Genomic DNA, 26216 nt, shown 5'->3' with positions numbered 1-26216 from the left:
GAGGGTTGTAATGGCACTACTTGAAAGGTTGAGGGCTAATGTTTAAAGTTTCTTCCAAGATAGCAAATAGAGTGGGGGAGATGGAGGTTAGCCAATGTAAATGTTCAAGTCATTCCCTAGTAGCATAGACAACTAGGGGTATGGAGAAAACAAGAGGGATAAATTTGATAATTGAAAGATCGAAGCTGGAAGGAGCATAACTTCGATATCAACTAATCTGCAGTTTAATTAAGTGATTCAAACACACAAACATCAAAAAAGAAAGGAAATGAGCAATTCAACAACAATATAAAGCAAAATCTAACCTAGAAGCAATCATTTAGCTAAAGGGTCCGTTTGTTAACGAGGTTGTGTATGCGTTTTGTTTAAAATGCAAATGCAATTTGTTTGGTTAAGAAAAATACAAAGTTTACTATGTATAGATCCCACATAATTTTGCGTCCGAGATGCAGGGAAAGGAAAGCAACAAAATGTTGCTTCTTGCGCATTATTCATGATAATTAATTAGCATGAACAATGTATGCTACACTCATTGTTCATGCTAATTAATTAGCGTGAACAGTGTAGCATGGCTACACTATTCACGTAACAGTGTAGCCAGCTCTACTGTTCCGGTTTAAAACTCAAAATGCATTGAACCAGGTCCGACCTAGTAAAATAAAAAATGAAAATTATTTTTTATTTTTTAATTGTGTTTTATTCAAAAAAAAAAACTAGTGTTTAACATTATTTAATGACACTACATAAATTAGACAGAGATCGCTTGATGACGTAGCATTTGCAGAATTTGATCTCAATCCCAATTTTGTTCCTGATTATATTTTACCTGATGTTGTTGTTACGTGCTTAAGAAACCAAAAAAAAAAAAATTATAGTCTTGTCGGATGTATTTCATATGTGATGGAATTGTAGATAGTTTAATGGAACAATAAAAAATATTTTATATAAAGTATTATTTATTTCATGATGTAATGACAATAGTTAAATCTACAATATTTAAATTAAAAACCATCAATATTAATATATATTTTAAAGTTATTTTATAACCTCAATTTCAAACGTATTATTAATCAAACACAATTAAACTACTTTTTGTTCAACCTTAATTTCAATCACAGTTTTAACCAAACATACATAAATACCAAATCAACCTCAACTAAAAGTACATCTTATAAAACAATTTTTTTCAAACCACAATCACAACAGCTACCACAATACCAAAAACACAAAGTCACATGCAAAACCAAACGTTAATATTTCTCAATTGAAGTCTCTCCAGACAAGTAAAACACATCAATATTTATGAGTGAAGAAGATTAAGTGGATGATGCAGCATAAATAAGTTGGTCCACCAACTGATATATCTGCAGAAGCAAATTTAGAAGAACTAGCATATCATACACAAGAATACAAATGGGCTCCCATGATAACATTGCATGCATGCAGTTATAGCAAGCTAGCAAGGGCTATCAGCCATCTTAGAAGTTCTCTCTCTGAACATTTCACATGGTTTGAGATAGAGAACCTATGTGAGATTCGCCACCAAAATTTCACTCCGTTCACCAAAGCACCACTTACCAGTTTCACCTATCTTGCTCCTGGCGCGGGCTCTCCGAAGAACAATGGAACTACTGCACCTGTTGAAGGGATACATTAGGATTGTTTATTAGCTAGCCAATGCAGACTTAACCTTGCTTTCCATCTAGTTTCCATGTTAGTTTATAGCTAGAGTAGGTCTGTTTTTATTAACTAAAAAAAAACAAAATCTAAGCATTGATAGTTGATACCTTATTATCTAAAAAAAATTAATCTTGATTGCAAAATCAGATGTATATTTAATGATATATGTTTAATATTGATATTGTAATATATTTAATACTTTTTTTAAAAAATAGTAAGACAGTAGTATATTAAATCGATATGAGTCCACATGAGCTAACGTTGAAATCGTATCTTAAATCATGAAATTATGATAAGCCATTAAAAGCAAATAAAAAACAAATAAAAATGTTTAATTTTTTAAGCAATTTAATGTTAAAAGATAAAAATAAAAATAATTGATTAAAAAACAAAAAAAAATACCCAACCTGTTAATAAATTTTTACCTCTAAAATTATTATTTTTTTCATTTAATAACATAATAACCAGACACATGAGACTCTCTTTGTATCAAATTGTTTTTTATTTAAAAAAAAAACGAAGAAGAAGAGGATAGGGGTGTGAGACTGAAAAAACAAAAACAAAAATACATTGATTCTTTTTTAAAGTTAGATAACAAAAAGAGATTTTTTTTAAAGGCTAATAAAAAAGGATGAATATTTTTATTTTTTAAAGGGGCTGAAAAAGTGAGCCAGCCCACATGTCTGGGCCATTAAAAGAGGCATGAGGCACCAAGTCGTTTTTATATATATATATATATAATAAAGGGTTGAGGATGCATCGTTTGCCTTCTATTTTAAAAAATAAAACAAACAACGCAGATAATGTGTGATCTGCATCTCCAAAATTTGACAACTAGAGAGTTGCGAGGAAACATGACAGTGGTATTCTTTGCCAAAATTTTTTTTTTCAACCAATTTTTTTTTTTTATCAAAAATACTTATATCATTACATAACCCTAAAACCTTGATAAAGTAGTTTACACTATTAAATAACCCAAAAACATGTTCAAAAACTCAAAAACAACTTAATTTCAAAAAAAATATTATCAAGATCATATCTATCATCTCAAGCAATAAAAAAAGACAAAGAACACTCCATTAAAACTCCTCTCATCAAATGAAACCAATTAACACCAAAATAAAAAAATAAAAAAAAAATAGTGGTCTAAATAGATTGTCAACAAATATTTTATGTCTACCTTTAGAATCTGGTAACGTTCTCTCTCCTCTCTAAAATTAAAAATTAAAAAATAATAAATAGTAAATAATAAAGTTTTGGACTAAAATGAATTTTTAATAAACTAAAGGGGCTGAAAAGTAATAATATAGCTAAGAGGAGCAAAGTATATTTTTTAGCCAATTTTGAAATAACAACCTATTTTTCTTGACTTTTCAGTTTAGTTTTCTATCTTTTATTCTTGCCTTTCGCTAACAAGTTTAAAGCAACTGGACATCAAATTGGGACCCTAGCCTATAGTGAAAAATTCAGAGATCAAAAAAATAAATAAAAAAAAGAAGAAAAATATTATTTTCTAGTCTACAATGATTTGTGAGTGAGTGCGCAATGCAAATATATAAAAATTCCTTTAGGTTTTTTTATTTGTTAATGTTATAATTTACTAAGGGCTAAAAAGCACTTAAAAATATGAAAATAGAGTTGAACTAAATCATTGACCGCACTATGCTACAATTCATATCAAACTTTTTTTTAGATATAAAAAAATATATTTGGATGTTGTTAATGTGTTTTATAGCAAAAATATATCATGATGTGACATATTCAATCTAGTAGGTTCAAAAACAATCTGGATGATCGATAAAAATATATTATGATTAAAAAAGATCAAAATAATATTTTTTAAAAATATTAAAATGACAATATATTAGATGACATAGATCAACTCGAGTTAATTTGTCAAATCAACAACTTAGATCATGAGACCCTAATAACCCTATAGGAAGTAAATAATAAAAAATTATTAAACCTAATTTTTAATCAACTCAATATTAAATGATGAAATTGAAAACAAAATTCAATTAAAAAATAAGTCAAATCAACTCGGATTAATCTGTCAAACCTTGGTCATTACCCCAGGATAACCTCATATAAATCAAATTAAAATAAATTATGAAGCTTAATTATCAATTAACTCAATATTGAATTATGAAATTTAAAGAAAATCAATTAAAAAAAGGGAAACAAAACCTCTTAAGTCAACCGAGCAAACTCGTGATTCAAGTCATGAGACTGATATAACCTCATAGAACTCAAACCAAAATAAATTATGAAGCATAATTTCCAATCAATCAAATATTAAAAGATGAAATTGAAAAATTTTCAACTAAAAAATGACAAAAAAAAAAAACTCAAGTCAACCAACCTAACCCGCAACCTAGGTCATAAGACCATTATAACCCCATAAAAAGTAAATAAAATTATAAATCTCAATTCTTATCAACCTAATATTGAAGTATTAAACTAAAATTAAATTAAATTAAAAAGAAAAAAAAAATAACCTATATCAACTCTAGTGAACTTGTCAAACTTGGATTAAAGAGATCAAGATAACTTTATAAAAAAAATAAAATAAAATAAAAATAAAAATCTAATTCTTAATTAAATCAATGTTGAATGATGAAAGAAAAAAAAATTAATTAATAAAATGAAAAAAAAAAAAAAAACACTCAAGTTAACCTAACTAATCCGCAAAACTCCCAATTCAGATCATAAAATCATGATAATCTCATAGAAAGCAGAAAATAAATAAATAAATTATGAAACTTAATTTTCAATCAATCTAATATTGAAGAATAAAATTGAGAAAAATAATTAATTAAAAAATAACAAAAAGAAAAAAAATATTTGAAGTCAACACATCTAACCTGCAAAACTAGCAACCCAAGTTATGATAGCAGAATACTCTATAATAAAAAATCAAAATAAATTATGAAGTCCAATACCAAAAAACCTAATATTCAAGGATGAAATTGAAAAAAAAAATTAAGTTTGAAATAAAAAAAAAATCCTAAAAAATTTCAAGGAACAAAATGTAAAAGTTCTTTTTTAGGATCAAAGTGTACAAGACCTTGGCATTTCATTGTTAATTGTTATAGTAAAATTCCCAAACCTTTTAGTATATGATAATGAAAAGTAAATTAAAATAAATTATAAAATCTAATACCCAATAAACCTAATGTTTGAAGTGAAATTGACAAAACAAAACTAAGTTTGAAAATAATAATAATAAAAAAAACTATTTAAGAAATACAATGATCAAAATGTAAAAGTGTTTTTTAGGATCCAAGTTTAAAAGACCTTGGTATTTCACTATTCATTATTACAATGAAATGACAAGGCCTTTTAGTACATAATAATATCAAGCAAATCAAAATAAATTATGAAATTTAATATTCAATTGAAAAATGAAATTAAAATTTTTTTAAAAAAATAATGATCAAAATATTAAATATTTTTTTTAGGATTAAAGTCTAAAAAGCCCTTTACATTTCACTGTTTATTGCTGCAGTAAAATGCTAAGGATTTTTAATATATGTTAATTAATAATCAATAATTGGATGTGGAGCACTTGGGCTGAGCTGATGGGCATAAAGCAGTGTCAAGAGATGAGAAATTTCGTTTGGAGCAAACAGTTGATTAACTTTAGTATTAACAGGAAGGATAATGTGTTGGCCTTCTCTTACTAAAGTTAATTTTTTTCCATCACATTTTAAATATGCCAACTATGTTCATATTGCTTATTTGTAACAAAATGATTTTTCTTTGGACTCCTACTAAAATTTAACTATTTGTTTAACCTGCGCTGCATCAAGAGTTAAATTATTTTTTTAACCATAAAAAACATAAAGATATTAGAAATCTTAAAATTTAATATATATTGGATGACTTATTTTTAAAATACTGAGATTATGATATACCTAACAAAATATTTGAAGAAAATTAAGATTGTGACTTGTCGGATCGACTTAGACCAACTCGCAATTTAAATCATAAAACCATGATAATCCTATAAAAAGTAAACAAAACAAATTAGGAATGTCAAATTTCAATCAATCAAACAAAAAATACAAATAGAAACATATTTGTATTTAAAAATATATTCAATTTGATAAAAAGATCCAAAAATAAAATTCAAGTAAATCAAGAAGAAGAAAAGATAAACCCATGACTTAAGTCATAAAAAAATGATTTCCTCATAAAAGAAATAAAAAAAAAATGCAAAGGCATTTATTAACCAGCTCATTGTCAAAGTGAGGTATTGAAAAGAAAATAAATTTTAAAAAAGTAATGAAAGAAAACTTGAGGTAACCCGAAGTAATTTATCAAATTTATAATTTGTATTATGAAATAATAATAATTTCATAGAAAAAATTATGTTTTTATTTTTTTTTTTTTTAAAAAAAAAATAAACTATAACTTTTTTTCACGCCATAATCTTAAAAAAAAAAATAAGAGTATTGATGTACATTTTTTAAAATAAGTTATTTGATTTTATTTAAATGAAGTTTAAAAAAATTAAAGGAAAGCTCTTAAAAAAAGGAGTCAAGGAGTTGCGTCTGCCACTTGTGGAATGAATCCAAAATAGATAGGTTTGACTTTGCTATAATAGTTAAAACCAGCCATTCAAGTTAATTAAAAAAAAAAACTTGTAAATCTTTACGAATAATTTAATTAGTTATGTTTTTAGATTTGTTTTTTAAAAATTATTAATTTTAGTTTTATAAATTTTAAAATCATCAATATTTTATATAATCATTAATTTCAGGGTCTATAAAATTAGTTAAAACTATATAAATTAATTTAAACATCACATTAATAATTAAAAAAAACTTGCAATCCATTACCTGATTCAGACAAAAAAAATAAATTGAATAGAAAAGGGTTGGCCCCTGCACCAGACCAATACTCAAAAGGATTTATGATCTGTTGACGAATCATCTGACATTTGTAGATGAAGCAGAAACAAAATCGATCATCATCATAAGAAAAGAGGGCAAATTAAGCTTCCACGTACGTCCATTCGTTATCATCATCATCTTGTTTGGAGCTGCTAACTAGAGATGAATAAAAAAACTAAAAAACTAAAAAATTTTAAAAAAATAATAATAAAAAAACAGAATTATAAAAAAAAAATCGATTAAACCAATTAAAATTTTGAAAAAACAGACCAATTTGGTTCGGTATCAGTTTTATAAGCCTAAAACCGAAAAAAAAAACCAAGTCAAACCAAAAAACCGAGCTAAACCGAAAAACCGAGTCAAAACCAGAAAAAATCAAGCCAAAACCGAAAAAACTGAAAAAAAACCGAACCGAAACCTGCCGGTTCAAACTGGTTTTGGTTTTTTTTAAAAAAATTTAATTTTGGTTATTTTTTTTTTTTTGATAAAAACCAAATCAAACCGAATTTAATCACCTTAGTGCTAACAATAAATATAGCCAGATGACCTGAACAATTGCTTCCAAAAGCACTAAACAAAGACATGGAAAGTGATAGGCATTTCCTGCTGCCAGCAACTTTGTAGTTTCAACGTAGTTTTCAGTGATGGAGGCTGCGGTGGCCACAGAGCCTAGTTGTTATCCTTGAGCTCCTTTCTTTATCAATTTTCTTGGTGTCTCTCCTTTTCCACCCATGTCTGGCATCCATCATTTTATAATTGTAGCCTCGAAGACCCCATTGGCTAGGATTAATTAGATATTGAAGATGGCAGTGACGGATGTAGAAAGAAAGATAGTTAATTAGAAAGTCTATCTTCCACTGTTTGAGCGCAAGATTAGCATCAGCATGTTGACAGTGTTGTTAATTACTTGTAAAATATCGCAAGGCATGTTTCTTGCATACCCATTAAAGAATGTGTTTTATGTAGCAATCAAAAATAATGTTGCAAGTTCCGATAACATCATCATCTTCGTCGTTAAGGGTTTATTTGGTATTTGAAGTTATAGTAGTGATTATAGTTATATTTGAAAATTTTGTTTTGTTTAGAAATATATTAAAATGATATATTTTTTATTTTTAAAATTATTTTTGAAATTCAGCACATCAAAATAATTTAAAATATAAAAAATAATTAAAATTAAAAAAAACGGTGTGAACCACGTTCCAAATGAACCTATAAATCTAATTCCAGTATGATAATAGAAAATTTCAATAATATTACCATCATTAAATTTGGTTCAGGCAAATATAGTGCAAATCTCAGGTTATTGATTAAATTAATTAATTAATTTTTTATATTAAAATAATATCCTTTGAAAAAAAAAATTATACAAAACATTGAATTTTGATTGAATTAACTAAATTCTAAATCAACCTAAATTCTTGAATAAAAAATCTGTTTGGAAAGTGTGGTTGTAGTAGTTATTTTTAAATTATTTTTTATTTAGAAATGTATTAAAAAAATAAAAAAAATTTTATTTTTTAAAAAATTACTTTTAAGATATAAAAAACAAATTGGATTGAAACCTCACCAAATTAACTTTTGTTATTATTATTATTATTTGTAAAACCCTGCTCGGACCAATTTTCAAGTTGAGCGAATCCTGGATAGGGATAGGGTGAGAGTGAATAATATAATATTAAACGGTTTGGTTTATCCACTTATATCTCTTTAATTTCAAGCATGCCTATTTTTATATACTTTCCTGTCATCTACCCTGGGGCAGAGCATTTGTTAATCCTTTGAACTTCGTTATATAACAATTATTTTAGACTTATGATAAGATGGAACCATCCTTATATTTTTAATTTCGACAGACAAAACTTATCAACACACAAATCATAAAAAAAAAAAAAAAGGGAATTCAATAACCAAAAATAAAATAAAAAAATCTGTAAATTAGCTACATTTTCCCGTACTTTTATATACAATTAATTAATTAAAAATTTTAAAAAATATATAAATCATTATAAGACTTGAATCTCCTAATAATCTTATTAATTAATGTTTATAACAGTCTTTGTTATTGTGTTTTGAAAATAATTTTTTAAAAATTAAAATAATTTATTTATTTAAATTAATATATTTTTTATTTTTTCAGATTATTTTGATGTGTATTAATATAAAAAATAAAAAAAAATATTTTAATAAATTTTAAAATAAAAAATATTTTAAAAATTAACGCACAATCTAAAATATCCTGTACAGGTTACCAATACCAACAGCTACAGAGCTACACTGTTGATGACAATTTCTTGGGCCCAAAATGGGCTCATAGGGGCAAGAAAACAATGTGAGATCTCCCCCACGTGTGGGTAGGGTTTTCTTAAGGGCCACCCTTAGTCACCATTCAGGATTACACGTGTTCGTGTTCTACGATGTGACGTGTCGTAGAATCACCACCGTGTGAGGTGACAAGTGGCTGTTTTGCTTCCAGCAATTTCTAGTTGGGCCGTCACTCTCGGCTTAACAATTCCCGTGGATTTGGGCCGAAAGAGAATTCTTTCCCTTTATTTTTTTTTAGCTTCAAATTAAGACAGCTTAATGACTTGACTTGGTATTTTTTTTTAGTGTTTTATATTTAAAAATATATTAAAATAATTTAAAATTTTTTATATTTTTATACCAACACATTAAAATCATAAAAAATATTAAAAATATTAAAAAATAAATCTAATTTTTTTTTCAAAAAAAAACATGATTTTAAAAAGTGATGTAAACATAGGTGGAAAGACATTACCAATTCATCACCTCATGATTTTTGTCTATTTTGTTTGGTTTTGCTTTACCTAAATCTTTTGGACCCACTTTGAACACTTTGAGAGATTAATAATTTGGGAGAGATTCTTTTTTTCTTTCTTTCTTTCAACTTGTTTGTTTCTTGCTATTGAGGCAAAGGAGACACTAAATTTCAACACTGGATTTTGGGGAGCTGTAGTGGATTCCCCCAACCTCAAGATATTGACTCACTCAAACAAATAACTACATCTTTGTGGATGAATTGAACACTATAATTAACAAAGAAAGAGAGAAAAAGCAACTCTCATTTTGTCTTGGAAGCCATGCTTGAGCTCACTGTTGCTGTTGAACTCTCATTGTCCATCAAAATAAATCATCACTGAAAACCATAAATGGCTAGATTCAGAGTCATTGCTGGTTTGGTTGCTTTGTTAAAGCAATGGCTCAATCACCCTCAAAGTCCCAATCAGTCCTCATTTTTCTTCAGCAGGTGCTTTCCAGATGGTTAAAAGAGCAAAAGATAAGCATAAAAGTTATGGGTCAAGGGTTAGGGTTAGCCCAAATTCATGCACAAGACAGAAAGATACAATTCCATGTCCCTTCACAATCCATCAATCATGCTGACAAGAAAAATCAATCATTTGAGTCGTCCCTTGTCTGAAATTAGACATTTATTTTTTCTGAAACACATTCGTCCATGAATCGATACTTGTTCATTCGTGCACTTCTATCTCTATGATATTATTTATCATTTCTAATTTATGTTTCGTAAAACACATTCGTAAAATCTAAAATGAAGAAAATTACATTTGATTTACCTATTAAGTGATTTATATTATTTCCATAAGATTATGTCATTGTGATAAAGATGATAAAGATAGAATATGAAAGCTTCTCGTAAACTTTCAATAAATAAATGTTATAGTAAATAAATATTTGTATATAAAGTAATGCATCATAACACCATGTGATTTACGAGTAAACATATTTTTTACTTGTAAATCACAACCCAAACCTTTGAAAATAATTATACAAACAATTAAAATACTCAAGTTTTTTTTTTTTTAATGCTTTATTTTTTATATGAATAGGAAAGCACCTCCTCAACTTTTACAAACAATTAAAAGTACTTGAGTTCTTTTTTTTATATATATAATGCTTTATTTTTTTATATATATAAATAGGAAAGCACCTCAACTTTTTTTTTTCATTATTTTTTAATTTTTTTTTTCTCGAAAGTGTTTTTATTGTAAACCCTAATTAGATGATATTAAGTTTGAAATTGTGATAGAAAGATTGAATTAAAAGACATGGACTAAAAATGTAAAATACAAAAAAAATACATGGTTAATCTCAAATTCATGTAAATTTATATTTTTGATCTAAATTTTTATTTTTTATATTTTTTAGTTTCCAAGTTTGAGCTAGAAAAGATTTGTTGGAAACTAGCAGAAAAGAAAAAAAACAGGTGTTAGATGTCTTGATTTCAGCAACAAAAATAGTAAAATTTAGTGTCAAAGTGCTTCATTCGATAAAAGAAATTTGATTATAGTAGTTTTTGGTCTTTATCTTGTTGGAGAAAATATATCGTGACTTGGAAAATTTTATAGCTTTGGGTTGTTTTTGTGATTTTTTTAACCCATTTTTTGCTATTTGAAGGCTATGAATGGGGTTGGTGAGGTTTCTAGGGTTTTTTTAAAATGTTTTCATGTGAAAATTGGTTGAAAAATAAAGAAATTTTATCCAAAAGTTTAAAACTTAACTTTTCAACATATTTTTACCTGTTTAAAATGGTTAAAAACTAGGTAACAAACAACTCATCATCTGCTGAGATTATTATTCATCCACTCATGTGAAAGTAAGACTTATTGTATAGAACAATACTCTTTTGCTCACACATCTAATAATGAGATCCATTAATGGTTATCATGGTAGGTCTTACTTTTATGAGTGGAGGAAAAATGTTCTCACATTACCTAATAATTTCTCAATCCCTCGATACCCATTTTGCCCTCATATTCAGGCACCTTAGACTTTATCCCTACATGACCTTATAATGCCCCTAAAAAAGTTTAACTCAATTCTCAAATGCCATTAAGTAGTCCTAATATGACCCTTAAATAATACTTCAAACGAAAAGCACCTTAAAACATCATGTCTAAGATAAACTGTATTGTTATTTGATTTTAAAAATAAAAATACATATTGTTCATACATGCTAATATTACACATACTTTAGATACAAATATTCATAGAACAGTGATTTGAGATGTTGGCTTAACAACGATTCCAAATCCTTTTTTTTTTCTTATAGGGGAAAGGTTTTAAATAATAATAGATGAAGACTCAAGTTTTGAGTTATTTTTGTTAATTATCCAATTTATATTAATCAATCACAAATTAATTATTTTACCAAAGTATATCCATTATAAATAACCACAAATATTTCATCAATCACAATTGATATAAATGAGCATAATCAAACATGAAATAAAATTATGAACACATTGTGAAATTATTCAAAATAACATTGACATCAACATCCATTTACAATTTGAAATCTAACAAAATAAATTAAAAAAATTATTCAAACAACAAATAAATCACATATGGGATTAATTAACCTTTACGAGTTGTTAAAGTCAGCTAAAATTGAATTGAAGAGAGCGATAATAAAAAAATAGCTGTAAAAATAGTATTGGTGCATATTATTCACATGCCAAATGATAAGTTTTCTATTTGAGCTTCATTACATGCACCACCAAAACAAAGAGGCATATGGACTCCCTTTCAACCTAAAAGACTTCTTCCTTTTTTTTGTTGGTGTTGGAAGTGATAGTCACCTTTTATTGTGCTAAGAGATACGACATTTACAAGGTGGCTACCACTACTAGATTTTCTAGTTGCTATAGTTTTTTTTTTTCCTCTTATTTTCTTATATTGTGCTAGGGTTTCTACTAGATTATTTTTCTAGAGTATCTCCTTTTAATCTCTATTTGTGTCCTTTTTTTTATTTTATTTTTTGTGAATGCCTGCTATTTATATTATGATCCTTTACAAATCAAGAAAAAAATAAATTGTAAAAATAATATTAGAAAATTTTACATCATTTCCTTTTTAATTATGGTTTCTAATTAATTAAATTTCCTCTTCTTAACATGTAGGATCTTTTTCAATAATTTTCTAATTTTACTTGATTCTTGAATTTATTTTTCCTTTTCTCATTTGCATAATCTTTCATATTATTCTTAATTCATAATTACCTTAGTCCTTGTTCTCTCGTTCTTCTTATTTCACTATCTAAACTCTTTTTTTTTTTTCATATATTTTATGAAAACTTGTTACACAATAAAATAAACAAAAGTGTCAAAAATACAATAAATTGACTAAATTGTATTAAAAATATATATATTTAGGGGGGAACTTTTGAGTTTTTGAAAATATGTTGAAAAATGGGTTATGAAACCTTGTAAATATTTTTTCAATTGGGTTTGAATCTTGTGAGAAAAATATTTTTTCTTAAATGCATTAGTTTGGATATGTAAAGTTTGCTTTAAAATTAATCACAAGTAAGCATTTAGTTTCTAAATAGCTTAAGTATACCCTTGCGATTAGAAAAAAGAAAAAGAAAAAAAAAGATAATGCATAAAAAATAAAAATAAGGGGCTATAAAAACAAATAAATCTTTTCCCCGTGAAAAAGTGAAAGAGAAACTAAAACTATTATGAATGATGTAACTATAAATTTTTAATAATAAGTTATACCCTTGATTGTATTTAAAATTCAGTTATAAATCTCAACCAAATATAACATAGAAATGAGTGAAAGATAATGAGCTTTATTATAAGTAAAAACTGAATTACCAAGAGTATTATAATTATAAAGAGATATCTAAAATATTTATTTTTTATTTACTATAATCGTATTTGTTAAAAAACAATTACACCATTTTATATAAAAAAAATGAAGTAGAAGAAAACCTTACTAATACTTAATAGAAAAACTAAACTGATGGTTGTTCTGTTTGAATATATAGTTGTGTTTGTTTTTTAAAGTGATTTTCGTATTGAAATATATCAAAATAATTTTTTTTTATTTTTTAAAAATTATTTTTTAGATAAGCATATTAAAACATGCAAAAAAAAAAAAAAGATTTTTTAGCAAAAAAAAAAAAACTCACTAAAAAGGAAGAAGAAGAAAACCTTACTAATACTTTCATATGGAAGTAAGCTTATATGTTCTTGTAAACTTATATATTTACTTGTTTAGTTTAAAATATATGTGTTTATTTCGCATGATATTGCTATAATCTGACTTGATTTGTTGACACTATATATTACTTGATGAGCACATGCAAGCAATTAAAGAATTCCTGACCTAGGTTATTGAGTGGAAAGGAGTAAAATCGTTGGTCAAATAATTTTTTTTTTTAAAAAAAAAATCAGTAGGGAAATCACGAATGCTGACAGACCCACCACCATATGAAAACAATACAGTACCACACCCACGCATACAGAGGCGCAGCAAACATGCACCAGAAACAAAAGAAACACAGATATCACCTTATCGTAAAGTACAGCATTTTTGTTTTTTTCATCTCAAAAATATTTTTAAAAAATTAAATTTTATTATTATTTTTAAATCATTTTAAATTAATTAACGATTTTGTGTTTTTCTTTATTTATCTAAAAACTGAGGATCGTCTCTCTTTTTTTTTTTCTGGGGCATGATGACAGACTGCTATTATCAATGTCTCTGCGTTCTGAAAAAACAAGAACTGATTTTGGTTTGTTTTCCCAGGCAACGGCAATGGCGAAAGGGAACAGCGACTGATTCTGCCACTCCAAAACAAAAACTCCCTGCCCTGTCAACAGTTGTTGTCTTTTGACCATTTTCATTACCCAGTCCAACTCACATTCTGGTCATTTACCTTATACTATTATTAAACGTTATTTACCTGTTTAAAGTGTAGATACATAACAATAATATGAATATAATCGTGTTTTCAAACGCTACTACATCTAATCACATATAGATATTTTGATACCCTAGTTTTCAAATTATTTCTTTTTTATAATTTAATATATTTTAAAATAACATGCAGGTGTAATATTGTTGTTTGTCAGGTGCAGTGAGTGGAAAACTACTTAACAATCTGAAATGGACTTCTGAATTAGGCTGAGAGGAGAGTCTAGGTTCGGCTAATTAAGTTCCACTCAAGCGTGGCGTTCACTTGAGATCCCCTGGATTTGTTCTTGACGATCCTCTTTTTTCACTGATGCCCTTTGTTCCCTCGTACAATTGGCTACTTTAGAGCACACCATTTTATGAGAAGTCAAGCAAAGAGGAGACGGAGTTGTGCCTCGTTGTTGTGCCAGTCGCTTTGGGGGGGGAATTGGCATATATGGGACAAAAGTCTGCTTATTCTTTGACAAACTGTTTTTCACACTACTTTTTAAAAATACATTTGTCTTGAAAAATTATTTAATTACTATTTTTAAAAAAAAAATTATGGGTTCAATGTGCTAATATAAAAAATAAAGAATACTTTTAAAATATGTCCTCTATCAAATTACAAAAGTCACCGGCTATGGCAAAAGTTGGTATGCTTTATCCTAAAAATAGTAGATAAAGATGGGACTCCATTTCATTCGGTGGAGGTTGCCGTTTCAGTACAGTAAGACTCATGAGACTTTAATTGGGCAAGATTCCTGTCTCAAATTAAGAGTCAATTTCCCATGAATAAAATGTGATGATCTTTGCAAGGAAAAAGAACCAGCTAAATGAATTGAGGGAAGAAGACGAAGCAGCAGCAGCAGCTTTCCTTGGAGCAGGAAGTGTTTTTATACATTGCTAATTAATCCACAAGTCACTATGCATATTAAACAACTGCTAAAAAATTCAAGTACAAGATAAGAAGGAAGAAGGAAATGCAGCAAGGCACGGCTTAACCTAAAATGGGCGCTTAACAATGCCCTTGAAATGGCTTTAAAAACAACAATCGAGATCAATGGCAAAGATCTAAATTTCGATGCCCTTCAATTCTTGCTCCATTGCTTGTGTCCAGGGGCCCATTTAGGGCACTTTGGACTGAAATAACAAGTCACAACCCTCGAGTTCAAGAGCTCAACAATGGGTGCAAATTTGACACACCTCGGGGTCTTGTACTGGTTAATCGATGCCCCTAAGCTAATAGCATAATCCATAAGCTTATCGAAAGTCCCTGGTTCGACAATCTTGATCTCAAGTGGCCCAATTGACTTATCAGAAGCGCGTCCTTGGCGATATACACTGTTAAGCGACTCTTCAATGGTCAAGCAACAATCCTCAAAAACTGAGGGAGGAATTGGGGTTGATCCATTGAGGCTAAGCTCCCAAAACAACACATAGTGACCTGGAATGGTAGTGGTGTCTGCATAGCTGGTGTACTCGGCTAGCGTTGCATCGAACGGGATCAAGTGGTTCACAGCATTCTTTACTGCACTTTGCAGTTCAACCTCGTCAGTCTTGTCAGAATCAATGCTCAAGACTACATTTTTCCTGCATATGAAGCTGAATCGGGGCGCCTTGTTCTTGAACCCGACCACTCTCAACACATCACCAACCCTATAGCGATAGAGTCCTACAAGATGGGATTTTTTATGTGTAAGAGTAAGACAGGCTGTGATAAAATAAAAAGAAAGGAGCGAGCATTCTTTTGAGACGAGTTGAATTACCTGCATAAGTTGTGACCACAAGCTCATATTCCTGGTCAAGCTTGACATCCACTAGATCAACCAGTTCTTGTTGCTCCTTCTCATTAAGCGATTTAGGCATGGAAACTGAATTGATGACCCCATTATTTCTATGAACTGGTAAGAACTCAAAGTAGGCCATGGTGGGGATGAGAGTGTAAGACACTTCACTTGGCTTGCAAATAGGATTAAGATTAACACCAAAGTAGCACTCAGAGGATGCGTACATGGTGCAGACCAAAGGCAGCCCATTGCTGTAGTAATCAAGAGTTGGAATGTATTGTGACATGGTGCCTGTCACAATAACATCTACATACTTGGTGTTGGGCCACAACCTTGTTATGATTCCTTGCCAAGATTCCTTGCTGCATTCAGCCTCGATAAAATCAGCGAGTTTTGGATCAGATTTGAGGATTTTCATGACTGCTTCTCGGACAGAAGGATCGGTGATTTGGGGGTCAATTATGCCAGTTCTGATATCACTGGCAAGAAGTTTCCAATGTTTTTCCAGGAAACGGATTGCTCGAATAAAACCAGAAGCGAAAACAGCACCAACCCGGAGGACTTCTTTGTGTTGGCAAAGGCCACAGAGCATTTGGGAATACATGGATTGGTAAGAGTCTGGGCAAAGAATGGTTTCATTTGGGCTTGTGTAGTTAGTGTAAGGGTCATAAGGCCTTTCCTTAAAATGGGTGCTTTTGTAGTAACTAGTGAGAACTGGCCTAGCCACGAGTCCACCGGGTGTCTTAGCCTCAGATTTTATGAACAAAAAGTACATTCCTTTGCCTTTTTCTAGGCCAGGAACAAACTGAGTCATAACAGGCATCAACAGGCTATATAGCAGTGATCTCCTCCCTAGCTCCTCCTCAATCGTTGGCATCAACTTTCTTTCCCCTCCTGAGGTCCCGGAGCTACAAATCAAAACATACCATTTAGCCAAACCAGCCAATAAGTGATATACAGAAGTCTGCTACAACAAAAATCTACAAAAACACACCAACAGAGAGACACGCAACACAAAAAAGCCAAAACATTGTAGTAAACGTGTTACCAATAACCAAAGCTTGCACACACCCACCTCGTCAAAAACTCTGAAATGGGCTTTGAGCAGAGAATCTGTGAAGTATCACCATTGGCAATACGGTTGATATCAGGCTGGATATCCTCATAGGTAATCACAGGCACGGCTTTCTTGAAAGTCTCGCGGTCAGTTTGTCCATTGAGGCCATGCCTTTGCAAATACTCAACATGAGCATTGCGAGAGAGGATTTCTTCAAGAACCTTCTTTTGGACCTCATCAGCGTTTGAGGTAACATCTTCAATGAACTGAAGAGATATCTTGTTCTTCTCAGCGAGGTTGTAATCAGAGGTTTTCAAAGTGTTTTTTGGTGCCTCAGGCATGGTTTTTGCACTTTTGAAAGAAATGTATCTTAAAAAGTGCTGTGTATGCTTGAGAAAGTGTGTTTTGGATGTGTGGAAAAAAGGAGAGGAGGCTGTGTATATATATAGAGGGGGAGGCAAGAAGGTGGCTATTTTTTTATTTTTTATTTTTTATTTTTGGATTCAAAAGCAAACATAAAGTTTGTTTGTGTTGTGCAGTTGTAACATGTTTTTTTAATTTTTTATATTTTTGAATTAATTTTTTAATATTTTTAATTTGTTTTGACATGATATCTAAGCATAAAAAAATATATTATATTTTCAAGTTAGAAAACTTTAAAAAACAATATTTATTTTAATTTCAAGAGTACAATAAAGGGTATTGTTGTAAAGACATTAATTTTGTTTCCCTTTGGATCATTATATTTTCCTTGACTGCACACAACTTTGTCACACACAAAAAGAAAGGAGTTTCCATAGTCAAATAGCGTGCTGCCTTTGGATTTTTTTCTGTAAGCTAAAAAGAGTTCCACTTTTCCATGACTTTACTGGTTATACCATCTGCTAAGTGCTAAACATCGAATTGATAGTCTAATCATGAAAAAAATAAAAAATAAAATTGAATGAATGAGAAATGTTACATGAATATGCCAAAGATCAAATATCATTTTTTATTCATTTTAGTTTGATTTTTATTAAAAAAAATAATCAAACCAAAAAAATTTTAAAACAAAAAAAAAATCAAAACTGATTCAAACCGACTGATTTCAGTTCGATTTGATTTTTTTAGAATAAAATCGATTCAAACTGATTTGGCTTAATTTTTTTGATTTGGCTTGGTTTTTTGGGTTCAGGTTCATTTTTTCGGTTTCAGGCTTATAAAACCAAACCAAACCGGTTGATTTTTTTAAAATTTTAATCAGTTTTTTTTCACAGTTCGGTTTTTTCGGTTATTTTTTTCCAGTTTTCTCAGTTTAATCGGTTTTTCATTTTTTTTCCCTCACCCCTAATACCAAATCTAAATTTGAACCAATGGTTTGAAGCCACTTATAAATGATAAAAATCCTACACTAATACTGATTTTACAATAAAATTACTTTTTCTTTTCTTTTCGTCTCTTTCCTTATTCTCACAAATAAGACTCTATTTTCTTATAAATAGGATTTCTTTTCCATATTAAATTAAATTAACAAGTCAAAATTAATATAAAAAATTCAAAGAATGAACTTAATTAGAACTCTTTTTTTTTTTTTTTTTTTTCTAGATAGGTAACGCGGAGGCAAGGGTGCAGCGTGCATACCGTACAAGAAAAACAGGGAAGCGTTTAGAATGTATCCTCTCAAGACCACAAAAGGAGAGCCAACTTGACCGGCAACACCCGGTTTTACACTTTAGCGTTGACCGGCATTTCCCGGTAAACCCGCGGTCATTCCACCGGTTCCATGCGTGCTTGTACCACGGGTGTCCCACAAAATACCGGCAGTCTTTACTTGCATTTCCAGGTAGCTAAAGAACGGCGTTTAATACACCAATGTATCGCGGTATTTAAAAGTCGAAATAATGAGATATAAAGAGAGATGTATTTATGTACGGTAAAATAACTGGGATTTTTCTTGTTTTAAGTACCCAAGTGGGTCCTGCCAGCTGGCTGCCTTACTCGATAAATTTACACGTGTTAAAAAAAAGTTATGAAAAAATAATATGATGCTCCAGCTGCAATGATTGACTTTCTCCACTCATTTTTAAAAAATAAATAGATATAAATTAAAAATGTTAAATAAAAATATTCTTTATTTTTTAGTTTAACGTAGGTATCCGAGCCACCTTGCGCGCACATCTTGACTAATCCCACGGGCCTTAAAGTTAACGACCATGTAAGCTTCCAGTGACCATCATATGAGCAACCTAGGGCTCGAACCTGAGACCACAGAGGGAACAAACATCTTCATCTCAGGCTCTTACCACTAGGTCACCACCTTGTTATTAGTGGTCATAAATTTTATTTTTGTTTTTACTCGTGTCTTTGGTATTATTGAGTAATTAATCTAAATTAATCTCTCTCTCTCTATATATATATATATATATATCAATTGTATCCTAAATTAATCTCTAAATTTTATCAATTAGGTTTCAAATATTTTATATATTTCTTAAGCATGTCATTTTATTATTTTTTTCTTATGTCTAATGTGTATATTTTATGCACTAAAATGATGTTGATTTTAAGAAAAAAAATGTTAGAAAAGTTCGTGAACATCAACATTTTTGCTTTTACGAAACTTGCAAACATGATATACACATGAAAATGGTCTGTCAAACGGCCAACACTTCCATGTGTAAAAACAGGAGTCCGTCTAGGTAGAGGCATGCACGAATAGAGACTTGCTTTTGGGAAGCCATTTTCATAGAGTTGGTGTAAAAAGTTCTACAAAATTAAGGGGTATTTATAAAAAATAAAAATAAAAAAAGAAGAAGACTTCAGGACCGTCTTGCCCTACTAAGCACTAATGTAACGTTACCCACTTGGAGAAAGGTGGGGGCTTGTTAGTAATTCATGTTGGGTTCTAATTTTATGTGAGTTAGTAACTAATAATATCTAGTAGCATAATTTCCCAATCAAAATGTTTAAGTTTTGGAACCATGGCACTCTAAAGCCGGTGGTAAAGTATACTTTGAGGTTGTTTTTAAACTGTGATAAAAAATATTATTTTTTATTTGATATATTAAAATAATATTATTTTTTTATTTTTAAAAAAAATATTTTTGAAACCAATACTCTAAAATGATTTAAAAATAAAAAAAAATAATTTGCAGCAAATTTTTTTTCAAAATTTGGCACCATTATGTCAAACGAGAACTTTATTTGTTAATAAAAAATTATTTATCTAAGATTTTCAAGTAATATTTAATTGGTTTGGTGAAATAAGTGATCCAAAGAGTTAAATATAATTTTCAAGTAATATCTAATTGGTAAGTTACCACATTGTATTTATATATTATGAAGCGATTGGTTTATATATTTTCATAACTAGAAAATTAGAAAATGTTTATTAAATATTTTGTTAGCATATAAGAAAGACTTTATCGATGAAATTAATAGCACCAGAATATTATTATAAATAAAATAACTCATTGAGTTTTTTATTCCATCAACTATTTTGTTGCTATACATTTATCTAAATTTTACCAAAAGCTTCAAAATGATTACAAACATTCAAGTGGATTTTTTATGGAATTGCCAATGGAATATTGATTTTGTTAGTTTTCCATCATATATTCAATTTTGTTTTTTATGATCCTCAAGTCAACAATTCCTTTCTAACAATAAACCCACAACCAACAAATGGTGCAAATTCATATACAATAAACCCATAATAAAAAATATCTCCAAAAATTGATTTATACAAATTTCACAATGAATAATGCTAAATGAACAAATTTATGAGTTTTCACAATTGACAGATTTAAATAACAAATTTATATAAATAGTGCATAACAATAAGAGAGGTCTAATTCCTCACATATATTTTTTTTAAAAGTAGAAATGAACAATAAGAGATGCCGGTAGAAAACTAATCAAATTGCAATTGAAATATAATCAGATCAACAAGATAAAGTATACCTCATATATCATATCAGAGGTGTTGAAGGTGAAGGTGAAAGGGGGAAAGATGTTGAAACAAAAGGTCCAATAGAGAAAGGGAAAAAGTACACCTATAGTCACACTTAGATAAGCCCAATACATTATAAACATTGTGCCTTCATCTTTTTCATCTCAACAACCAATTGCTCCTTAATTTTTTTCTACACTATCTTATCAAATTCATGTGATAAATAGCTTGGGCCAAAATATGATGTGCCTAAATTTAAAACAATACAACCTTCCCTCAATTCTCAAATCGATGTCATAAGCAAATCATAAATTTGATTTTTACCAGTGCCTTCACATGCAACATCATCCAACCACATTTAAGGATTGTGAGGAGGATAAGTGAAAGTGTTTACACCAAATTTCTCAACCATGTTCGCGATATATCTCTCTTATAAAACAAAAAAAATAAAAAATCAAGCTTTAAAATCCAATTACATTTCATATTATTGATGTAAATAGACAATCTTAAACAAGACATAACTATCAAAACACTTACAGCAAACTCATTTGCTCTTTTATTGATAAGATTTTTCTCCTTTCCCCTTATCTCCCTTCTTTATGTGAGTTTCCTTGCATAATTCCATTGGAGTTGGTTCTCAACTTAACCTTTTCTTCTTGCAAGTTAAATAGTTTGTTAAAGTTTCACTAATAAACACATAATTAAAAATTCAAGAAAAATAATAAAATATATCACAAATAACTCTTACTAGGTGTTTGGCATGGTGGGTAGACAAGATCACTCCTTCAGTGTGCTAGCTCATTAAACCATAAGTTTTTTTATTTTAATTTTGTTTGTTGGATCTTGAGCACCTTGTAAAAAAAATTTTATACCACAAATTTAAGATACATTGCACAATTACAGGGTGTGACATACTTTAGTTTATACTTTTTTCATATCTCTATGTTATTCGACCTGACCTTCTTCATTGCTCTTGTGTGAGCATCATACTAAAAAATAATTATAAAACTTAAAATACCATCATGAAACAAAATAATTATATTGAGAGGTCGCCCTTCGTTCTATTATCCTTTTGTTTGAAATGGGCTCTATCAATAAAAGAATACTTAATTTGTCCTTAATGGTTGAGCCTTCATCGATAACTTTTACTTCAGATACTTTTTCATAATCATTTTTTAGATTAATAGCACAATCTCTAACACCATTATTTGATGAAACAAGAGCGCTATTATTGGACTTGGGCTTTCTTGAAAACATAGTAGCCAAGCCTTTGGAGAGTTGTCGAGTAAATGTCGATGGATTATGGTGGCTAGGTTTGTGGAGGTTGTGAAGGTGGTTGTTGGGAGAGAGAAAAAAAAGGGTTTTAGTCTAAAATTTTTGAAAAAAAACGAGTTGTGAAGAGTCATTATCAAGTTTTAAATTCTTTTAAAATTATTGATGAAATTTTCATGAGTGATTTGATCAATAAACAATATTGATAATATGTTTTTAATTCCATCCTTTTTTTAATATGAAATTATTAATGAAAATTTTTTATTGCATTTTTCATCGGTAAACCATGATGAAATATCTTTTATCAATATTTTTCTCTTTTTTTCTAATTTTCTTGTAGCGTTCGTATCAATAACAATAATATTTATAGATATTTTATACTTACGGAGGCTTTGGTAGAACAAGGTATAATTAATCCATCAAAATTGAATATGTGTATGAACACCGTTGGTGTACGAGGCTACGATGTTGAAAAATGGGAAAATGGTTAACCTAATATGATACTTGTGTATGAGATGGAATTGACCAATAACTGAAATTTGCCCATAATAATGCCGAGGCTTTCTCAATATAACAAGGAAGCACACACGGTCTTTGGGGAGAAGTCTTGAGGGCATGTATTGCTTCGTACCTAGTAAATAAATTTGGTGAGAAATGGAAAAAAAAAAAAAAAAAAACACGACGTGGACATTTTATTTCTTTTTTGTTTGATAATTTATACACACACCTACATATATAGGTTTATACGTGCATTAATTAGCCGGTTACAAGGGATTTTCTTTCGAGGGTACTTATGCCCAACTTGCTAGACAGAATCGCCATATCTCCTCCTAATATTTCCAAATACGACCTCTTGCTAGCAATCTTTATGGGGAAAAAAACATAAACAAGCTCCTTTGACTTTGTTTTTAAGGCATGCTAGTCTGAATTATTTAATAAATAAATCACTTTTACAAGGATGTCCCGGCAGATACATTAGAAAACTGCATTGAGCTTGGGAGATATAAGCCATTTGTTACCTAACATATCTTGGGACCATACTTTGATATTCGAGCTCATAGACATGTACTCCTGCATGTATTGGGAGCACACGCAATGCCCCATTATCTCGTATGACTCGCTTCTCAAGAGTCTAAATGTTGTGTTCTTACAATCACTTGTAATAATTAATATGCTCAAATTAAGGTTTAAAACTGAGAAGAATGCATTGATTTATGTATGAGATAAAGATAAAGATAAAGATTGATATTTATTAACATTTTAAAGATTATATATATACAATATTTAAATAATATTAGTTTTTTTTTATTGGAAGGCATAATATATTTCTAACTATATAATAAAAATACCTTACAACAAACTTTTTTTTTTAACCATCAAGAATATATTGAAAAGGTCAACAAAAAAAAAAGGTCATAAAGCTAATAGTCAATAGTTAAATTAAAATACAGTGACATGATAAAAAAAAAAAAAAACTTAAAAAAAATAAAATAAAAAATTAATCTACAACAAAAAAAACAAAAAATTACCTAAAATTTCTTATTTACACACACACACACACACACACACATATATATATATATAATATATATATATATATATATTTTAGGAAGTGTGAGTTTATCTTTAGCATAATCAAGTCACTAAGAGATTAATTAAAAAAAAAAGCAAATCCTTTCTTTAAGATTCCATTTCAAATTCAAGATATAAATGAAATTAGTTTGACATCTTAATATATTTTTATGTATTTCAGAAAGATATAGTCAAATGATCGGCGACTAATTACAATGGCTTACAGAAAACAAAAAAATCGCCACATCATCGTATGATCACCGAAAGTCCCCGCCATATATCGTTGACTTAAGCCCAGAAATCAAGAGAAATTGTTGGATAAAGAGGTCTCAAGCTGATGTCACTGCCACATCATCACATTACCCTCCACTAAGGATGTCTCCACTTTTGCCACGTGTACCTTCCCCGCCCTTGTCGCCACTTGTCCACTCCCCATTTTCTTCACCTTAAGAAACACGGTTGACTTGTCAATGGATCGGCGGGTCATACCGTCAGATGGCTAGGAACCCAACATAAATTAGGGACGCAAAATTATAAATTTCTTTTATTTTATCAATACATGCTCTAGCATGAGAAGAATTTTTGTTGAATAAATATGAATACAAGGTCACCGGACCAACGAATCATATGATATCAGATGGCTGGAACCCAACAAAAATTAGTGAACAAAAAACAAAATAAAAATATTATATATATATATATATATATCATGATTGGAAATAAATAAAATATATTGTACATAAAAAAAATTAAAAAATTAACTGAAACCAACAAATCGACCAGTCATATGATATGCATGGCTAGGCAAGGGAAAAAAAAGCAAAATAATCAGGAGGAGTAATATTTCTAAATTTAGGGAACCATATGTTAAAAAATAAATTGAAAATTATACCATAAATTAAATTATTAATATACGTCAACAATCCAACCGAAGCTGACGAAGGAGATGAGCGAAACAGGGAGTCTACTGGACGGGATTCAACTAGCTTCCGACTCTTGGAACAGCTGGAGGTCATGCAATCGAATGGCTAGAAAGCCAACCAATTAATCAGGAAAATATGTAGAGAATAATGATTATTGTATAGTATATGATTTTGTATTCATAAATAAACATGTAGAAATTTTCTTATGAGAAATAAATGTGTGAAGCACTATAAATTTTAATTTAATGGGGGTAGATTAGGACATCATTTGAGAACGTATTTGAAATGTTGTTTAGAAAAAAAATAATTTTTTTTATGTTTTTTCTTATTTTAATTCACTAACATCAAAAATAAAAATTTTTAAAAATAAAAAAATATAATTTTTATATATTTTAAAAAATATCCACGTTAAATAGCACCGAAAACTAGCTAAGAGGATGTTTGATGGGGGGAGGCGGGTGCACCGAGGCTGGTAGGGTCGAACCCAAGTGGAGTGCATAGTGTTTGGTGGAGTGAGGGTTTTTGGAGAATGTTAATGTGAGAGGGAAATTGAGTGTGTGGGAGACAGAGACAGCATTGCAAATCTTTGACCGTTGACTTCATGTGAGAAGATATTTTTATTTATTAGTTTTTTTAACATCTCGAGAAAAATGATAAGAATTTAAATAATAAGATAAATGGGGATTATTAAATTGTGTTAAAATAATTAAAAGATAAATATATATATATCCCCCAAATCCTTGCTCTTCTTCCCTGTCTCCCATTAGGGCCATTACCCCAGCTTTCCACTGTTATTGCTTGCCTGTCAGATTAATTGATTAATAATTGTGTGAGTAAAATAATGCAATAATTTATGCTATTCATTGGAATAATTAAGAAAAACATTGACCAATAGATGTTGATTCTTGTGCCCCCAAATAAATAAAAGGTTTGGTGGTAAATTAAGATCGAGTTATTTCTTCTAAATCTTTAAATCTCTCAATTAATAAAAGGTTTAGTGGAATAATTAATTTTTTTATTCTTTCTTGGATGCATTGGAGGCATTATTCGGGATTTAAGGAAATAATTAATATTGGGTCAGGAATGCTTTGACAGTACTTGGATTTAAAAATATTGATTTGTTTATCAGGATGATTAATTCAGGTTCTTAAATATACGTGCAATTAATTTTCAGTGCGGTTTAATTTTTAACACAAAAATAACCAAAATTAGTTTTTTAAAAAACATTAAAACTAAATCAAAACCGTTTCAAACCGACCGGTTTCAGTTATATTAGGTTATTTTGGGAAAAAAATATGTTCAAACCAGTTTGACTCAGTTTTTTTTCATTTTGACTTGGTTTTATTTCCGTTTGGATCGATTTTTTCT

The 26216-nt window shown here is 29.3% G+C and overlaps 1 protein-coding gene across 1 annotated transcript; it reads right to left on the bottom strand.

The window, feature by feature from the left end:
• Window positions 1–15213: 15213 nt before the first annotated feature.
• On the bottom strand, window positions 15214–17557 carry LOC118045250 (indole-3-acetic acid-amido synthetase GH3.6). The gene is made up of 3 exons (XM_035053832.2): window positions 17169–17557; window positions 16073–17001; window positions 15214–15978 (listed from the first exon to the last, which is right to left on the bottom strand). The coding sequence occupies exons 1-3, from the start codon at window positions 17489–17491 to the stop codon at window positions 15395–15397; spliced, it is 1836 nt and encodes a 611-aa protein (XP_034909723.1). The 5' UTR covers window positions 17492–17557; the 3' UTR covers window positions 15214–15394.
• Between the last annotated feature and the right edge of the window lie 8659 nt (window positions 17558–26216).

This window comes from Populus alba, chromosome 1, assembly GCF_005239225.2.
Source record: "Populus alba chromosome 1, ASM523922v2, whole genome shotgun sequence".
Taxonomy (NCBI): domain Eukaryota; kingdom Viridiplantae; phylum Streptophyta; class Magnoliopsida; order Malpighiales; family Salicaceae; genus Populus; species Populus alba.
The sequence above is the reverse complement of the archived record's forward strand: the minus strand, read 5'-3'. Positions and strand labels throughout refer to the sequence as shown.

Bases quoted from the DNA above. Each gene is read 5' to 3' on its own strand.
- LOC118045250 (XM_035053832.2), bottom strand. From the start codon at position 17,491: ATGCCTGAGGCACCAAAAAACACTTTGAAAACCTCTGATTACAACCTC. The intron at 17,002-17,168 runs GTGGGTGTGTGC...TTTGATTTGTAG, and splicing joins ATTTCAGAGTTTTTGACGAG to CTCCGGGACCTCAGGAGGGG. The intron at 15,979-16,072 runs GTAATTCAACTC...CCCATCTTGTAG, and splicing joins TGTGGTCACAACTTATGCAG to GACTCTATCGCTATAGGGTT.